The sequence below is a fragment of the Peromyscus eremicus genome, chromosome X (assembly GCF_949786415.1).
Source record: "Peromyscus eremicus chromosome X, PerEre_H2_v1, whole genome shotgun sequence".
In the NCBI taxonomy this organism is placed as follows: domain Eukaryota; kingdom Metazoa; phylum Chordata; class Mammalia; order Rodentia; family Cricetidae; genus Peromyscus; species Peromyscus eremicus.
In genome coordinates, this window is record NC_081439.1 from 961538 (window position 1) to 981531 (window position 19994).

General features: G+C 40.1%; 1 protein-coding gene across 1 annotated transcript in view; it reads right to left on the bottom strand.

Moving 5' to 3' along the window:
- Positions 1-19994, bottom strand: part of Znf81 (zinc finger protein 81) — a 99692-nt gene that overhangs the window by 23270 nt on the left and 56428 nt on the right. Inside the window, 2 exon segments of the mRNA XM_059249976.1 lie at positions 13449-13544; positions 17937-18063. Of these exon segments, the coding sequence (XP_059105959.1) occupies positions 13449-13544; positions 17937-18063 (223 nt within the window).

Sequence of the window (19994 nt, forward strand, 5' to 3'; positions counted from 1 at the left end):
CTGCCGGGACCATATTGATCAGGGTGGCTTGTGCTGCCACCAGGGCTATGGTGACATCTGGCCTCAAGCTGCTGCCGAGGGCCATGTCTGGGTCCCTGGTCCTGCTGTAGCTGGGTTCTATGCTGATATCAATGGTCAGAGTTAGCACTGGGGTCATTGGAACCATGCTGTGCTGAGCCAGCCCTGCCCTTTATTGGCCCTGGAATAACTGGCCCTACCTCACTGGATATTGCAGCAAGAGAGCTGGCCATGCCACTCTGGAGTGAGCTGGCCCCTGCACTTGGGAAAGATGGTCCTATCCCTCACCACAGGCATGTTCGTCACCTGGGCAGCACACTAGAGCTGACCCTGTGGTCAGGGATGCAGGTGAGACAACCCTGACGGCATGAGAGCAGGAGAGCTGATCCTGCCCCACTTCATCTACCATGTGGTGGCATGGGTGAGAGAAGATGCCCTCCACGCCTCACCCATTACCACCTGAGGCAGGTGAGAGAGCTGGCCCCAGGGTTACAAAAGTGGGAGTGCTAGCACTGACCCTCAACATGCTGCAGCACAATAGAGCTGACCCTGTTGTCACGGATGCAGGTGAGTCAGGCTTGAGAGTGTGAGAGCAACAGAGCTGACCCCACATCCCCTCATCTGTCATGTGCTGGCATAGGTGAGGGGAAGGTGCCCTCCCCGCTCTACCCCTTGCTACCTGTGGCAGGTGAGAGAGCTGGCACTGGGGTCATGAGAATGAGAAAACTAGCCCTGCCCCTAATCAGCTGTAGCACACAGGAGAGCGGATCCTGCACCCTATCTGGGCAACACCCTAGAGTTGACCCTGTTGTCAGGGGTGCAGGTGAGCCAGTCCTGAGAGCATTAGAACAGGAGAGCTCGCACACACACACACACACGGTATGCCCCCTACAGCAATCAGGAGAGAGGGCCCTGCACCTCGCCTGGGGAAAACAGTAGAGCTGGCACTGGTAGTATAAGTGTGGGTGACCCAGATCTGAGGAGTGGAGAGCACAAGAACTAGCCCCACCCCTTGCTGCAGGCTGCATTGGGGGAGCTAGCTGAAGCAGTGCTGAGGAACTCCTTCAGGTAGTGATGATGAGGGAAAGCTGGCCATCTGACCAACCCATTTACCACCCAGGCCCAGAACTAGGGCTCTGAGTTGGTCCACCCCAACATCCACCTCATCTGTGAACTGCTGGGGCATGTGAAGAGAACAAACCTACAGATTCAAAACAGCAAGATCTCCATGACACAGGAAAACAAGAGGCTATCCAAAAGGAGCCCCAGTGGTAACCTATAATTGGTACTGTAGCATAAGCCAGTGGCCTCGAGCCAGACCAATGACTCCTGGCAATGAATACCTCCAAGTAAAGGTGAATGAACGAAAGGGTAAACTGTGTCTCAGTGGGTCACACTACAGCTTCCACAACAAGATTCTTTTCCCTTTTTTGTTCTTACTTTTGGGTTTGTTGTTGTTGTTGATGCTTGTTTCATTTTGTTTGGTTTTTGGTTTATATTTGAAATTTGGTTTGAGGGGGATTACAATGATGTGATGGAACAAGGAGATGAATGGAATTGAAATACATCATGTAAAATCCACAAAGAATCAATAAAAATTAAATAATAAAAAATGAACTGAAAATAAAAATCCAGGAAAACACAACTGGAAAAAATGAATAAATACCTTAAAGAGACACTAGCTCAGAGCAAAAGTCTGGGAAAAGACTTCCCAATCAAATGTACATAAGAAGCAAGCTGGTGTAGCTATTCTAATATCTAATAAAATAGACTTAAAACTAAAAGAGATCGGGAAGGACATTACATACTTATCACAGGGAAAATCCACCAAGATGAAGTATCAATTCTGAACATTTATGCCCAAATACAAGGATACCCACATCTGTAAAAGAAACATTACTAAAGCTTAAATCACACATCAAACCCCACACACTAGTAGTGGAAGATTTCAACACCACACTCTCACCACTGCATAGCTCTGCCAGACTGAAACTTAACAGAGAAATAAGGGACCTAACAGAAGTTATGACTCAAATGGACTTAATAGATAGCTACAGAACATTCCACCCTAACATAAAAGAATATACCTTCTTCTCAGCACTTCATAGAACCTGCTCTAAAATTGACCACATGCTCAGTCACAAAGCAAATCTCAACAGAAACAAAAAAATTGGAATAACCTCCTGTATTTTATCAGATCACCATGGCTTAAAGTTAGATTTCAACAACAACAAAATTTACAGAAATCCTTCAATCCTATGGAAACTGAATAATGCCCAAATGAATCATCAATGGGTCAAGGAAGAAATAAAAAAAGAAATTCAAGATTTCCTAGAATTCAATGAAAATGAAAGTACAACATACCCAAACTATGAAAGCAGTGCTAAGAGGAAAATTCACAGCACTTAAATGCCCACATAAAGAAGTTGGACAAATCTCACACTAGTGCCTTAACAGCACACCTGAAAGCTCTAGAGCAAGAAGAAGCAAAGTCACCAAGGAGGAATCGACACCAAGAAATAATCAAATTGAGGGCTGAAATCAATGAAATAGAAAAAAAGAGAATACAAAGAATCAATAAAACAAAGAGTTGGTTCTTTGAAAAAAATCAACAAGATAGACAAGCCCTTATCCAAATTAAACAAAAGGCAAAGAGAGTGCATCCAAATCAACAAATTCAGAAATGAAAAGGGAGACATAACAACAGACAATGAGGAAATCCAGAGAATCATCAGGTCATACTGCAAAAACCACAAAATTGGAAAATCTAAAAGAGATGGATAATTTTCTGAATAGGCACCACATACCAAAGTTAAATCAAGACCAGATAAACTATTTAAATAGGCCAATAACCCCTAAGGAAATAGACATAGTCATTAAAAGCCACCAACCAAAAAAAAAAAAAAAAAAAGCCCAGAACCAGATGGTTTCAGCAAAAAATTCTAACAGAATTTCAAAGAAGAGCTAATAATTCCAATACTCTTCAAATTGTTCCATACAATGGAAACAGAGGAACATTACCAAACTCTTTTTACGAGGCTACAGTTACCCTGATACCCAAACCACACAAAGATGTAACAAAGAAAGAGAATTACAGACCAATCTCCCTCATGAACATTGATGCAAAAATACTCAATAAAATATTGGCAAACCGAATCCAAGAACACATCAAAAAATGTATCCACCATGATCAAGTAGACTTCATCCCAGGGATGCAAGGAGGGTTCAACATATGAAAATCTGTCAATGTAATACATCATATAAATAAACTGAAAGAAAAAAAACACATGATCATCTCATTAGATGCTGAAAAAGCCTTTGACAAAATCTAACACCTCTTCATGATAAAGGTCCTAGAGAGATCAGGAAACAAGGAACATACCTAAACATAATAAAGGCAATTTACAGCAAGCCAACAGCCAACATCAAATTAAATGGAGAGAAACTCAATGCGATTCCACTAAAATCAGGAACAAGACAAGGCTGTACACTCTCTCCATACTTATTCAATATAGTACTTGAAGTCCTAGCTAGAGAAATAAATAAAACAACAAAAGGAGATCTAAGGGATAGAACTTAGAAAGGAAGAAGTCAGGCTTTCACTATTTGCAGATGATATGATAGTGTACGTAAGTGGCCCCAAAAATTCTACCAGGGAATTCCTACAGCTGATAAACTCCTTCAGTAATGTGGCAGGATACAAGATTAACTAAAAAAAAAATCAGTAGCCCTTCTATATACAAATGATAAAAGGGCTGAGAAAGAAATCAGAGAAAGGTTTATAAGGCATGAGGACCAGAAACTAGCAGCATTTGGCTGGTTAAGCATTCGGGCTTCTAGCAGCTGTTCAGCTGAGATTCATTCTGGATGAGGACACAGAAGCTTTCAGTCTGAGGAAACAGGACCAACTGAGGAATTGGCAAGGTGAGATAGCTGTGGCTTGTTCTATCTCTCTGACTCTCCAGCATTCACCCCAATAACTGGCCTCAGGTTTGATTTTATTAATAAGACCTTTTAAGATTCATGCTACATCTGGCGCCCAACGTTCGTGGTACGAATTCTTGAAAAAGCTACTTGCCTGTGGGCCTTGTGGAACCCAGCTCAGGCCTGAGCTACACTTGGCCAGTTGTGGTGGCACACACCGGTAGGATTTACTGAAGGAGGCAGAGGCAGGAGGATCCCGAGTTTGAGGCCGGCCTAGGAGGCTTGGGAGAAGCTTCGGCCCGGACTGAGCCACAAACAGTGGTGGGACCATGGAAGCAGTGGCTACTGCTCCATGTTCCCAGCTCCTTCTCATCGTGTTGGTGACTGTGGTGATGCTGCTACCTGGGACAAAGGGTTTACTGCTGTTTGTTCACAGAAGAATTGCCAGGACCATCGTGTTACAAGAAAGCATCGGCAAAGGTCAGTTTGGAAAAGTTTGGCAAGACAAATGGTGGGGAGAAATTGCTGTGAAGATTTTCTGTTCTAGGAAAGAATTTACAATAGCCACAAATCATATAAAATACCTTGAGGTAACTCTAACTAAGCAAGTGAAGGACCTATATGACAAAAACTTTAAGTCCATGAAAAAAGAAATTGAAGATGTCAGAAAATGGAAAGATCTCCCATGCTCTTGGATAGGCAGGATTAACATAGTAAAAATGGCAATCTTACCAAAAGCAATTTACAGATTCAATGCAATCCCCATCAAAATCCCAACACAATTCTTCCCAGACCTGGAAAGAACAATACTCAACTTCATATGGAAAAACAAAAAACCCAGGATAGCTAAAAGAATCTTGTACACTAAAACAACCTCTGGAAGCATCCACAATCCCTGACTTCAAGCTCTACTATAGAGCTACAGTAATAAAAACAGCTTTTATTATTGTACTGGCATAAAAACTGACATGTGGACCAATGGAATAGAATTGAAGACCCTAACATTAATCTGCACACATATGAACATCATTTTTGACAAAGAAGCCAAAACTATACCATGGAAAAAAGAAAGCATCTTCAACAAATGGTGCTGGCATAACTGCATGTCAACATGCAAATAGATCCATATCTGTCACCATGCAAAAAAAACTGAAGTCCAAGTGGATCAAAGACCTCAACATAAATCCAGTTACTCTGAACCTGATAGAAGAGCAAGTAGGAAGTAGTCTTGAACACATTGGCACCAGAGATCACTTCCTAATATAACACAGACACTGAGAGCAACAATTAATAAATGGGACCTCTTGAAACTGAGAAGCTTTTGTAGGGTAAAGGACATGGTCAATAAGACAAAACGACAGCCTACAGAGTGGGAAAAGATCTTCACCAACGCCACATCTGACAGAGGGCTGATCTCCAGAATATATAAAGAACTCAAGAAACTAGACATCAAAATGCCTAACAGTCCAATTAAAAAATGGGCTATAGAGCTAAACAGAGAATTCTCAATGGAAGAATCTCAAATGGCTGAAAGACATTTAAGAAATTGCTCAATATCCGTATTCATCAGGGAAATGGAAATCAAAAGGACTCTGAGATACCATCTTACACCTGTCAGAATGGCTAAGATCAAAAACACTGAAGACAGATGATGTTGGAGAGAATGTGGAGCAAGGGGAACACTCCTACACTGTTGGTGGGAATGCAAACTTGTACAGCCACTTTGGAAATTAGTATGGTGGTTTCTCAGAAAATTTGAAATCAATCTTCCTCAAGACCCAGCTATACCACTCTTGGGCATATACCCAAAGAATATTCAATCATACCACAAGGACACATGCTCAACTATGTTCATAGCAGCATTATTTGTAATAGCCAGAACCTGAAAACAACCTAGATGCCCCTCAATTGAAGAATGGATAAAGAAGATGTGGTACATGTGGAGTACTACTCAGCAGAGAAAAAAATAACATCATAAGGTTTGCAGGCAAATGGATGGAAAATATCATCCTGAGTGAGGTAACCCAGATTCAGAAGGACAAACATGGTATGTACTCACTCATAAGTGGATACTAGATATAAAGCAAAGGCTAACCAGACTGCAACCCAGAGCTCCAGGGAAGCTAGCTAGTAAGGAGGACCCTAAGAAAGATGCATGGATTGCCCAGTTACGGAGAAATGGATGAGATCTGCATGAGCAAACTGGGGTTGAGGGGTAATGGAGGGCAAAGGACGGGGGATGAGAGCTTAGAGGAGCGGGAGGTTCGAGCTAGAACGGGAACAGAGTGGGAGAACAAGGAAAGAGATACCATGATAAAAGAAGACACCATGGGAATAGGTAGAAACAGAGTGCTGGGGGCGGTTCCCAGGAATCCACAGGGATGACTCCACCATATACTACTGGCAATAGTCGAGAGGGTATCTGAGCTGGCATACTCTGGTGATCTGAGCTGAATACCCTGACTGTCATCATGGAGCCCTCATCCAGTGACTGATGGAGACAGATGCGAGATACACAGCCAGGTCCCAGGCGGAGCTCCAGAAGTCCAGTCAACAGGGGAGAGGAGGGATTCTGTGAGCAAGGGATATTGATACCATGACTGGAAAAAGTATAGAGACAACTAGCCAAACTAGTGGAAACACATGAACTGTGGACCAATAGCTGATGAGCCCCCATGGTACTGGACTAGGTCCTCTGGATAGGCGAGATAGCTGTTTAGCTTGGCAGCGGGATTGGGACCCATCCCTAGTGCATGAGCCGGCTTTTTGGAGCCTAGTGCCTATGGTGAGACACTTCGCCCAACCTTTGTGCAGGGAGGAGGGACTTGGACCTGCCTCAACTGAATGTACCAGGCTCTGCTGACTCCCCAGGGGAGACCTTGCCTTGGAGGAGGTGGGAATGGTGGGTGGTTTGGGGGAAAGGCTGGGGGGCGGGAGGAGGGAGGACAGGGGAATCTATGGTTGGTATGTAAAATTAATAGAAAATCTCTTAATAAAAACAAAATTTATTTTTAAAAAATCTCTTAAAGAAAGCCAAGAAAATACAAACAAAAACTTAATGGAAATGAATAAAATTGTTCAAGACTTGAAAAGGGAAACAGAAGCACTAAAGAAAACACAAACTGAGGGAATTCTGGAAATGAAAAATTTAAGAATTCAAACAGGAACTGCAGAGATATAAAGGATGGAAGAGAATCTCAGGCATTGAAGATATGAAAGAAAACATGGATACATTAATCAAAGAAAATGTTAAATCTAAAAAATTTCTGACACAAAATATCCAGGAAATCAGGGACACTATGAAAAGACCAAACCTAAGAATAATAGGAATAGAGGAAGAAGAAGAATCTCAGTTCAAAGACCCAGAAAATATTTTCAACAAAATCATAGAAGAAAATATCCTAACCAAAAGAAGGAGATGACTATAAAGGTGCAAGATACATATAGAACACCAAATAGATTAGACCAGAAATGAAAACATACAAAACAAAGAGCATTAAAAGCTGTAAGGGGAAAAGACCAAGTAATGTACAAAGGCAGAACTATTAGAATTATACCTCATGCTGGGCAGTGGTGGCACACGCCTTTAATCCCAGCACTTGGGAGGCAGAGCCAGGTGGATCTCTGTGAGTTCAAGGCCAGCCTGGTCTACAGAGCAAGATCCAGGACAGGCACCAAAACTACACAGACAAACCCTGTCTTGAAAAACAAAACAAAACAACAACAAAAAATCACACCTCACTTCTCAATAGGGACACTACAAGCCAAAAGGGCTGGACAAATGGGCTTCAGACTCTAAGAAAACATAGATACCAGCCTAAACTATTATATCAAGCAAAACTTTCAAACTCAATAGATGGAAAAAGTAAGATATTCCACGATAAAATCAAATTTAAACAATGCCTATCTACAAATCCAGCCCTATAAAAAAGGGCTAGGAGAACTCCAACCAAAGAAAGTTAACTACATCCATGAAAACACAGGAAATAAATAATACCACATGAAAAAAAACACAAAAAAAGGAAGCACACACATACTCTCACTCACTCACACCACACACAAAAAAAAAACAACATTAACAAAATAACAGGAATTAACAATCATTGGTCATTGATATCTCTCAATATCAATGGCCTCAATACCCCCAATAAAGAGACACAGCCTATAGAACAGGCTGGCCTTGAACTCAGAGATCTGCCTGCCTTGGCCTCCCAGGTGACATTTCAATTTTTAACATCTATGCTTCAAACACAAGGGCATCCACACTTGTAAAAGAAACATTATTACACCTTACATCACACATCCACCCTCTAGTGTCCTTTGCTTTGGAGAAGCTTTTCAGTCTCACGAGGTCCTATTAATTAATTGTTGATTTTAGTGCCTGCACTATTGTTGTTCTCTTCAGAAAGTTTTCTGTACCAATGTGTTCAAGGCTATTTCCCACTTTCTCTTCTATCAGGTTCAGTGTATCTCCCAAAGTAATAGTGGGAGACTTCAATACCCTACTCTCACCAATGCACAGATCATCCAGACAAAAAATAAACAGAAATATTGGAGCTAACTGAAGTTATAAACCAAACGGATATAACAGATATTTACAGAACATTTTGCTCAAACACAAAAAAAATACACCTTCTTCTCAGCACCTCACAGAACATTCTCTAACAGTGACCACATACTTGGACAAAAATCAAGTCTCAACAGATACAAGAAAAATGATAACCTGAAAATAACCCCCTGTCATCCTATCAGGCAGCCACAAATATCATCAACAACAGAAACAACAGAATGCTTACAAACTCATGGAAACTGAACACCTCTCTACTGAATGAAAATGGGTCAAGATAGAAATAAGAAAGGAATTAAAGACTTTCTATAATTCAATGAAAATGAATACACAACATACCCAAACTTATGGGACACAGTGAAAGTGATGCCAAGAAGAAAGTTCATAGCACTAAGTGCCTACATAAAAAATTGGAGAGATGTCATACTAGCAACTTAACAACACACCTGAAAGTTCTAGAACAAAAAGAAGTAGGCACACCCAAGGGGAGCAGACAGCAAGAAATAATCAATTCAGGCCTAAAATCAATAAAACAGAAGCAAGGAGAACAATACAAAGAATCAGTGAAACAAAGAGTTGGTTCTTTAAGAAAATCAGCAAGATAGACAAACCCTTACTCTAACTAATAGATGAAGACAGAATATACAAATTAACAAAATCAGAAATGGAAAGGGGGAGATAACAAGAAACAACAAGGAAATACAGAAAATCATAAAGACATACTTTTAAAACCTGTACTCCACCAATTTGAGAAATGTAAAAGAAATGGATAATTTTCTCCATAGGTACCTCAAAATAAAACCAGATACACTGAACCTGATAGAAGAGAAAGTGGGAAATAGCCTTGAACACATTGGTACAGAAAACTTTCTGAAGAGAACAATAGTACAGGCACTAAAATCAACAATTAATAAATAGGACCTCATGAGACTGAAAAGCTTCTCTAAAGCAAAGGACACCATCAATTGGACAAAGCGGAAGCCTAAAAATGGGAAAAGATCTTTACCACATTTGATAGAGACTAATATCCAAAATATATAAAGAACTCTAGAAACCAGCCATCACAAAAACAAATAATCTAATTTTAAAAATGGTGTACAGATTTAAACAGACAATTCTCAATAGAGGAATCTCAATTTGCTGAGAAACACTTAAAGAAATGTTCAATATCCTTAGCCATCAGGGAAATGCAAATCAAAACTACTTTGAGATTCCTTCTTATACCTGTCAGAATGGCTAAGATTAATAATGTAAGTGACGCTTATGCTGGAGAGGATGTGGAACAAGGGGAACACTTCTCCATTGCTGGTGGAAGTGGCAAATTGTACAGCCACTATGGAAATCAATATGGTGGTTCCTCAGAAAATTGAGAATCGATGTACCTCAAGACCCAGCTGTACTACTTTTGGGCATATACCCAAAGGACACTTCCTCCTATCACAAAGACACTTGCTCAACTATGCTCATAGCAGCTTTATTCCTAATATCTAGGAAACCACCTAGATATCCCTCAACCAAAGAATGGATGGAGAAAATGTGGTACATTTACATACTGGAGCATTACTCAGATGTTAAAAACAATGACATCAGGAAATTTGCAGGCAAACAGATGGAACTAGAAAAAAAAATCATCCTGAGTGAGGTAACACAAACTCAGAAAGATAAATATGGTATGTACTCACTTATAAGGGAATATTAGCCAGTAAGTTAATGATAACCAAGCTACAATCCATAGACCCAGAGAGGTTAGGTAAAGAGGAGGGGTGTAGCTGAAAGTTTTCCTGAAAAATATGCTAGGTCACCAGGCAGTAGTGGTGCATGCCTTTAATTCCAGCACTCGGGAGGCAGAGGCAGGCAGATCTCTGTGAGTTCAAGGCCAGCCTGGTCTACAGAGCTAGTTCCAGGACAGCTAGGGCTGTTGTACAGAGAAATCTTGTCTTGAAAAAAAAAGAAAAAAAAATATGCTAGATCAATGGTGGCACAGAAGTTGTGGGAGTAGCCAACCAAGGTCTGATTTGACTTAAGGCCCACTCCAGGAGAAGGAACTCATACCCAACACTGCTTGGGTAACCAAGAACCAGACACTAGATAACCCAAAGACCTAGGGTAAAATCAGACACAACTGATCCAAAAAAATCAATAAAATGATTCCTAATGATATTCTGCTATACTCATAGATCAGTGCCTTATCCAGTCATCGGCAGAGAGGTATCCTCCAGCACCAGAAGGGAACAGATGCAGAGACCCACAGCCAGACATTATATGAAGAGAGTCTACATGGGAGGTCTCTATCAAATCCCTCCCCTCAGTGCTCTGGGAATCCTGCGAAGGAGGAGGTGGAAAGATTGTAAGTCAGAGGGGATGGAGGACACCAGGAGAACAAGGCCCTCTGCTGAATCAACTAAGCAAGATGCACATGAGCTCACAAAGACTGAAGCAGCAAGCACAGGCCCAACATGGGTCTACACAAGGCCCTCTGCATATATATTATAGCTACTAGTTTGGTGTTTTTATGGGACTCTTGACTGTGAAAACAAATAGGTCTCTGACTCTTGTGCCTGCGCTTGGGACTCTATTTCTCATGTTTGGTTGCTGTGTCCAACTTCAGTATGATAGGATTTTTTCATTTTCTTATATATTATTTTGTCATGTTTGGTTGTTACCTCTTAGAAGCCTGTTCTTTTCTAATGAGAGACAGAAAGGGAATAGATCTGAAGGATAGGGAATGTAGGGAGGAACTGGGAGGAGTGCAGGGAAGGGAAAGTATAATCAAGATATATTGTGTGAGAAAAGAATCAATTTGCAATTAAAAGAATATGAAAAAAACCTGTTTGGCACGGAGATATGTATACCTATAATCCCAACATTCAGGAGGCTGAGAAAGGAGGACTGAAATTGTTAGGCCAGTGTGTACTACAAAGTGATACCTTGTCTAGAAAAAGAAAATACTTCATGAAGAGGATGAATACCCACCTCCCTGAAAAAAGTAAGAAAGCTAGGAACAGATTTTTTCACAAAAAGCCTGTAAATAGTGAATGTACACATGAAAAGATGCTTAGCATCCTTACTCTCATCAAAGTAATTCAATTTAAAATCATAGTGATTTATCATCACACATACAGTATATACAGTATAATAAAGGTGAAGTGATACAATTATAATCTCAAAAGTATAAGATTTTTTTAAAGGTGGGTGACAGAGGAGAATCAACAAAAGCAAATTTTATTTGAAAATGATGTAATGAAAACTAGTACTGTGAATGCTAATTAAAATAACAGAAATGAATTTTTAAAAAAGTAAAGGGACTGATGACAGCACACATTAACAATGATGCAGAGCAACAGGAATTAAGTATTTCTCTTAGGAATGCAAACTGGTACATTTTGAAGACATTCTGACAATTTTTATATAGATAAGCACACACTTAATATAAGATGCAGTAATTCCAGCCGGGCGGTGGTGGCGCACGCCTTTAATCCCAGCACTCGGGAGGCAGAGCCAGGCGGATCTCTGTGAGTTCGAGGCCAGCCTGGGCTACCAAGTGAGTCCCAGGAAAGGCGCAAAGCTACACAGAGAAACCCTGTCTCGAAAAAAAAAAAAAAAAAAAAACAAAAAAAAAAAAAAAGATGCAGTAATTCCAAACTTGGGTATGTACCCAAGGGAAATATAAACATATATTCACACAAAGATGCATGTTTTTTCATTGTACCTCCATTCATGATTATCAAATATTAACTACCCATCCATCAAGACATGTAAGATTAATAAGTTGTAAATATCCCTTAGTATAATATTTGATCCAGAAAAAATTCAGATTTTGCAATGTTTGCATAGAGTTTGCTAGCTTAGTACCCCTAATTCAAAAATTGAACAGTCTAAAGGGTGAAATTTTTTGAGTATTAATTTGATGCTCAAAAGTTTTCAAATTTTACGGCCATTTTAGGATTTCAGATCCTTTAATTAGGGATATTCAACATATATCTTCATAACATGGAATGTTATTCAACATCAATATGACTAAACCAGTAATATGTACAACAGGGAAAAATTGCAAACTAATTATAATGAATGAATGAAGCCAGCCCCCAAAGAGTACATATGGCAGGATTCCCTTAAATGAACCCTTAATAAAGACAAATCTAATCTATAGTGATGAAAAGTATGACAGTGATTACCCAGGGCTGAAGGGGTGGTAGATACTGATTCTAAGGGGCACATGGAAAGATTTTCTGAAATGGAGCATTACCTATGATTAGTGATCAAAATACTATTGCATACCTTTGTAAAAAGCATCATACTGTATGCTTAAAATGGATATATTTCATTCTGCATAAATTATACTTTGATAAAATTAATTTTAGAAGAGAGAAATGACCATATAGCTAGAAGATCAAACAGAGGGATGTGTCATGTGAAAAAGAATGAACAATCTGAAGGTGATACTTCAAAACAGAATAGGAAGCAGGGACAGTTGTAGATGACAGTTTATCACCTTAAAGTGAGAAGACAAAATGAAAACATGAAAGTAAACAGATTCTAAGAATAGAAGAAAGCCAATCCTACTGATTTTCAAACAAAGCAATGTCCTTAGATTCTTATCTAAGATTCTGAGGTGTGGTTTAATTAATGAAGCATTAAAATGTGATAGAAGAAAATATCCAAGGAAACAAGATCCATAAAAAAACCAAAGTTCAAAGTGTGGAAATGGAGGCAGAAGGGCATTTCTTCCAGAGGAAAGCCAAGCAAAGAAAACAGTTTATAACAGCATCTGAAATAATGGGAGAAGGAAATTTTGTACCTAAGACTCCAAAACTATCTAAAACAAATTTCTGAAGTTTAGAACCTTAAAGGAGGGTGATGATAGCATTTTCAACACAGTAGCCTCTCTTAGGGAAAAAAAAAACTTCCACAGTCCTCTGCCTAAGTCACACTCACTTACCTGAACAGCTCTTGTGTGGGGCTTCCTCCTCCAATATCCATGGTTCTTCTCCTTGCTCCAACTTGAAGATGACCTCTAATTTGGGAACTTTAAAACCTGTTCAAAGAATATGATAAAGAACTGGATCTAGACAATGCTTTTTATTTGTTCTTTGAGAGAGTAAATGCCTTTTACTGGGAACATGGGTCTGATGATTTATAAACAATAGAAGTATTTAGGTAACAATTCAGGAGGCTGTTAAGTCCAAGCTCATGGCCTTGGCATCTGATAAGGGCATTCACACTGCATCACATCAGGACAGAAGCAGAAGTGAGAATGCACGAAAGAGAAAATCAAAAGGTAAGATAGGGGCCAAACTTACAACAAACCCATTGCTGTGATAACCAATCCACTCTCTGGATAATAATACTGACTCAGTCTGAGCAGCCTTAGTATATTAGAAGGGCTGCTCTGCCCTAGAGGATCCAGCAAATTCAATGCAGACAGGGGTGCTGTTTGGAATCTTACTAGGCCTCCACAGATCAGTCCCACTGAAAATACTGAGAGTTTTGGAGTGAAGCCTGACATCCACTGTGGTTAACTATTGTCCTTTTGAGAGATAATTCTGAGCTTTCAATTGGGCCTCAATTTGCTGTTGGTTAGATTTTCTTGTTGTTGTGACAAAATACTCAACAGAACAACTTAAGTGAAGGAAGGATTTAATTGGGTGCTTAATTTCAAACGGTTCACTATATTACAGCAGAGAAGGACTGGAGAGCAAGTCAGCTCAGGAAGCAGGGAGAAGGAAATGTCAGAGTTCTACTGGCTCCTCTGCCCCTTTATTTAACTAGAACTTCCAGCCCAACAAATGGTACCAACCCATACTTAGGGTGGGTCTTCCTATCTTACTTAATTTAACTCTTTGAAAAGACCCTCACAGACACACCCAGAGATAGATGTATTTCACCAATCTTTTGGTTGAGTCTAAATCCATCCAGTCAAGTGGACAATGAAGATTAAATATCATGAATATGAATATTGAGAGTGGAAAAAAAGACATTTAGTAAGAATTTCCTCAATATGGCAACTAAACACAGAATAGCCCGGTGCTGAATCCTTGTCCTTAAGTGGGGCACTGGAAATATGGCATACAAAAGAACCACTCCTAGTGCCACCTCTAGGGCACGCAAGTCCCTTTGACTCAGGCCTAGCTTGTGAAGACCACAGCAACTCCTAGAGTACTGAACTTGGGTCTTAGTGAAGTTGTATTGCTTGAAAATGTAGCTCAGGGGGCTGGAGAGATAGCTCAGAGGTTAAGAGCACTGGCTGTTCTTCTAGAGGACCCAGGTTCAATTCCCAGCACCCACATGGCAGCTCACAACTGTCTGTAGCTCCCGTTCCAGGACATCTGACATTATTTTTAAAAATACAGTCCAAAGCTAACGGTAAACTCTATCTAAGGCTAAATATTATTGCAAAATTGATATCCAAGTACCAGAAGGGAATGGTAAAGAGATAATTCAAGAGCATGCAAAACTGTTAAGAGGAACAACCTCAATTTAGAAATGGCATTCTCACACACTTTGCTTTCAGTGGTAGCCCTAACCTCTTGGCCCTGCAAACAAAGAGTGGCCCTTCCCTCTGAAACAAAGAAGGTGGTTTCCATAACCTGTGCCCTCAGGGTTTATGGTAGCAGCTTTACTCCTGCTGACTTCTGAACCATTCATAATGTCCTTCTCTTTTCTTTAAGGATAACACATACTCACATTCAAATAGCATAACACTCCTTCTTGCCCATGGAACCTCAGAAGACCTTAATTCATTTTCTCCCATCTCTGTCCCCTTCAGCTCAAGCTGTCAATGTCTCTACTGAAATAGTTGACTATATCCAAAAGTCAAACACCAAATCTCTTGAGTAATATGTTCTTACCAGAGTATATTTTCTCAATTTTTGCAATATAGATAGGCTGCATCTGGTGGTTTGAATGAGAATGGCCTCCAGAGGCTCATATGTTCGAGTACTTAGTCTCCAGTTGGTGAGACTGTTTGGGAAGGATTAGGAAGTATATCACTGGGAATGGGCTCTAAGGTTTCAAAAGATTGGCTCTTTTCCAAGTGTCTTTCTCTGCCTTGTGGCTGTTGCCTCGAAATGTGAGATCTCAGCTATGGCTCCAGTACCATGCCTGCCTGCCTATTGATCCCCACCATGATAGTCATGGATTCACCCTCTGAAATTGTAAGCCCCAATAAACTTTTTCCTCTATAAGTTACGTTGGTCTTATCACAGTGATTGAAAAGTAACTAAGATAATGAACATTTTCAGAATCCTCAAATTATACTTTTTTCCTCTAAGAATTCCTTTTAAGATATACTTCTTTCCTCTCACATTATATGATAAGCAGAAAGGATAAATCATGCTGTGCTTTCTACAATGTTTAGAAATTCCCCAAATAAATATTAAAGTTCATTACTTATAAGTACTACTTTTAAGCTGAAAGAATATAAGCTCACCATGATCTTTGTGACTTTACAACAAGGATTTGCTTTCCTCCCATTTGTATTAACATGCTCCATATTCTGACACTTCACCTATAACATTCTTCAAATAAACCTATGCTTCTTTTTGAGACAGTGTCTCACTATCTATCCCTGGCTGTCCTGGAACTTGCCATGTAGATCAGGCTCACCACAAACTTCCAGAGATCCATCCACCTGCTTTGGTCTCCCCAGTGCTGCAATTAAAGGCATGTGCCACCACACCTCTAAAACTATGCTTTTTATGTCAAGTATCTTAAAACCTTTCCACCCTCAACCCATTATAACTATCCAAAATCCCTTTTATATTCTAGTGTGTGTGTGAGAGAGAGACAGAGACAGAGAGGGAGAGAGAGAGACAGACAGACAGACAGAGTCTATGTATGCCACAGCATATGTATAGAGATCAGAGGACAACATCCAGGAATCAGTCCTCTATCAACCACGGGATCCAGAGATTAAGTTCAGGTTATCAGACTTATATGGGAAGCACAAATACCTTCTGCACCCTCACACCAGCCACCCTTTCATGCTAGGGATTTTTAAAAGTAGTACTCTATTTCCAAATAAGAAAAATTGTATTAATTTCCTGGGGTTTCTGTAACAAAGCATCACAAACTAGAAGGTTCAGAATATTTATTATCGTACAGTTCTGGAGATTAGAAGTCCAAAATTAAGGTGTCATATGCAGGCCCATGCTCATTAAAGGGGCTAGATAAGGCAATGAAGAATGTTTCTCCCTAAGCTTCTGATGGCCTCAGATATTTCTTGGCTTAAAAATTTATCCTTCCAGGGCTGGAGAGATGGCTCAGTGATTGAGAGCACTTACTGCTCTTGCAGAGGACCCGAGTTCAATTCCCAGTACTTACATAGCAACTAACAACTGTCTGCAACTTCAAGATCTGACACTTTCACAAAGACATAGAAACAATGCACATAAAATAAAAATAAATAAATTATAAAAAATTTTTAATGTTTCCTTCCAATTCCAAGTCATCTTCTCATGTCTTCACATTCTCCTCCCACTGTGTAAATAGTATCAGTGCATCCAAATTTCCATTTTTTTAATGAAGAAAACAGAGATTCAGGATGTACAAGATACTTCAACTGTCCTGAGCCTGGTGACCTGAGTTCAATTCCCAGAACCCACATAAAGGTGGAAGGAAAGAATCAGTCCAATGAAGTTGTTATGTGACCTCCACAAACACATTGTTGCATGTGTGCCCCACACTGATCATGCACATACACAAAGTAATAACAAATAAATAATTTAAAGACAAGTTATGTCAGATTAAGACCCACCTTAATTACCATATTCTAGCTTAATTACTTCCATAAAGAATTTAATTCCAAATATGGTTGTATTCTGAGATACTGAGGGTTAGGACTTTAATATATTTTCTTTTTCATTACTTTTAAGTCTTTCTTTTCTTTTTAAAGATTAATTCTTTTAGAATTTAGCATAATATATTTATGGTCATATTCACTCCCCTACCCCAACTTCTACCAGACTTCTCCCCTTGCCATCCTTGTACACCCAACTTTGTGTTCTCTTCTTAAAAAATATGAAGTCCAGTTTGGGCCATCCATATACTCTAAGGTATGTAGCTTTCCACTGGAACTTGATCTACCTACCAGGGTCCACACACTTTAAGAAAACTGACTCTCCTTCTCCAAGCAGCTATCAATTACCAAAAGAACCTCAGCTAAGGGTATGACTTCATGACCACTCCCCCTTCTCCATGCTGAGATTTTGTAGGACTTGAACTTTCAATTTCTTGTGCATGATGTCACAATCACCATGAGTTCATATGTGCAATTTCCCTGCTGAATCCAGAAAATTCTGCTTTCATGTAGTAAGCTATCACCTCAGGCTCTTACAATCTTTCTTCCCTCTCTTCTGCAATTATTTTCTCTGGAGACAATTTAACCCACAGCAAGCTTCTCAAAATACAATAGGACAGCTGGGCTTACCCACTGAGAGCAGGTGGCTGTAGTTCTCCAGCATTACATCCTGGTATAGGCATCTTTGAGAAGAGTCCAATTGCTGCCATTCCTCTCTACTGAAATCTACTGCCACATCTTCAAATGACACTGGGACCTATAACAACATAATCCTGTTCAAGACAACATTATCAACACAGTAGAATAGTTAAAAGACAGAGGACATTGTTGTGGTGGTATTGTGTTCCCCAAAATATTGTGCACCCTAATAAACTTATCTGGGGTCAGAGACAGAACAGCCACTAGATACAAAGGCTAGAAAATGGTGGCACTCACACCTTTAATCCTAGCACTCCAGAAGTAGAAATCCGTCTGGATCTCTGTGAGTTCAAGGCCACATTGGAAATGGCCAGGCATGGTGACACACGCCTTTAATCCCAGAAAGCGAGCCTTTAATCCCAGAGAGTGGTGGTAGAAAGCAGAAAGGTATACAAGGCGTGAGGACCAGAAACTAGAAGCATTTGGCTGGTGAAGGTTTTAGGTTTTGAGCAGCACAGTTCAGCTGAGAACCATTCGGATATGAGGACACAGAGGCTTCCAGTCTGAGGAAACAAGATCAGCTGAGAAGTTGGCCAGGTGAGGTTAGCTGTGGCTTGTTCTGTCTCTCTGACCATCCAGCATTTCACCCCAATACCTGGCCCAGATTTGTTTTTATTAACAAGAACTTTTAAGATTCCTGTTACACATTGTAGCATACAATATAGTGTGCCCATTAAATACACATGTATAATAACATGTTGAACACAATCATCTAATCATAAATTTCTGCTATTTTTGATGTATGAGATTTAGTCTTTAAATTAGTATTTAAAAATAATTCTGTACAAGATTTGACATTGATTTTAAAATTTTTTGCTTATTTTTAAAGATTTATTCATTTTTATTTTATGTGTATGAGTGTTTGCCTGCAAGAAGCAGGATGCTGAAGGATAGGTAAACCATGGACCACGTGGCAATAAATAGATTCATAGGAATGTGTTAATTTAAATGTAAGAGCTAGTTCATAATAAGCCTGAGCCACTGGCCAAACATTTATAATTAATATAAGCCTCTGTGTGATAATTTGGGAAGCAGCTACAGGATGGGGTGTGATAGAGAAAAGCTCCTGTTTACATATAGCACTCCAACTTGATGCACATACATTCGCATAAAGCCTGAAAAAGCTTAAAAGAAAGGGTTCAAGATACACAAAAACAGAGCCAAGAGCAGCTTCATAGCTCATGTCTCTTCCTTTGGCTGCAGCATGCATGTTTGAGCTACAGCGTAGCGGATTCCCACCACAGTACATAGAGGTGTCTCCAAGCCTTGCAGCACACTGCATGGCGGATTTAGCCTTTGCTCATAGAATAAGGATACACAATAAAAAAGATAAAGATACCACATTTTGTTTTTCTCTGCGAGTAGAATGGATAAACAAAATGTGGTACATATACACAATGGAATACTACTCAGCAGAGAAAAACAATGACATCATGAGGTTTGTAGACAAATGGATGGATCTAGAAAAAATCATCCTGAGTGAGGTAACCCAGACTCAGAAAGACAAACATGGCATGCACTCACTCATAGCAGGATATTAGATGTGGAACAAGGATGACTGGACTGCTACTCACATCACCAGGGAGGCTACCTGGAAAACAGGACCCCAAGAAAGACACGGGGATCGCCCAATGACAGAGAAATGGAATGAGATCTACATGAACAGCCTGGACATGAGTGGGGGTAGTAAGGGCAAGGGTCGAGGGAAAGAGAGCTTGGGGGAGCGGGAGATCCCAGCTGGATCAACAACAGAGAGGGAGAACAAGGAATAGGAGGCCATGGTAAATGAAGACCACATGAGAATAGGAAGAAGCAAAGTGCTAGAGAGGCCCACAGAAATCCACAAAGATACCCCCACAACAGACTGCTGGCAATGGTCAAGAGACAGCCCGAACTGACCTACTCTGGTGATGGGATGGCCAAACACCCTAATTGTCATGCTAGAAACCCCATCCAACTACTGAGGGATCTGGATGCAGAGATCCATGA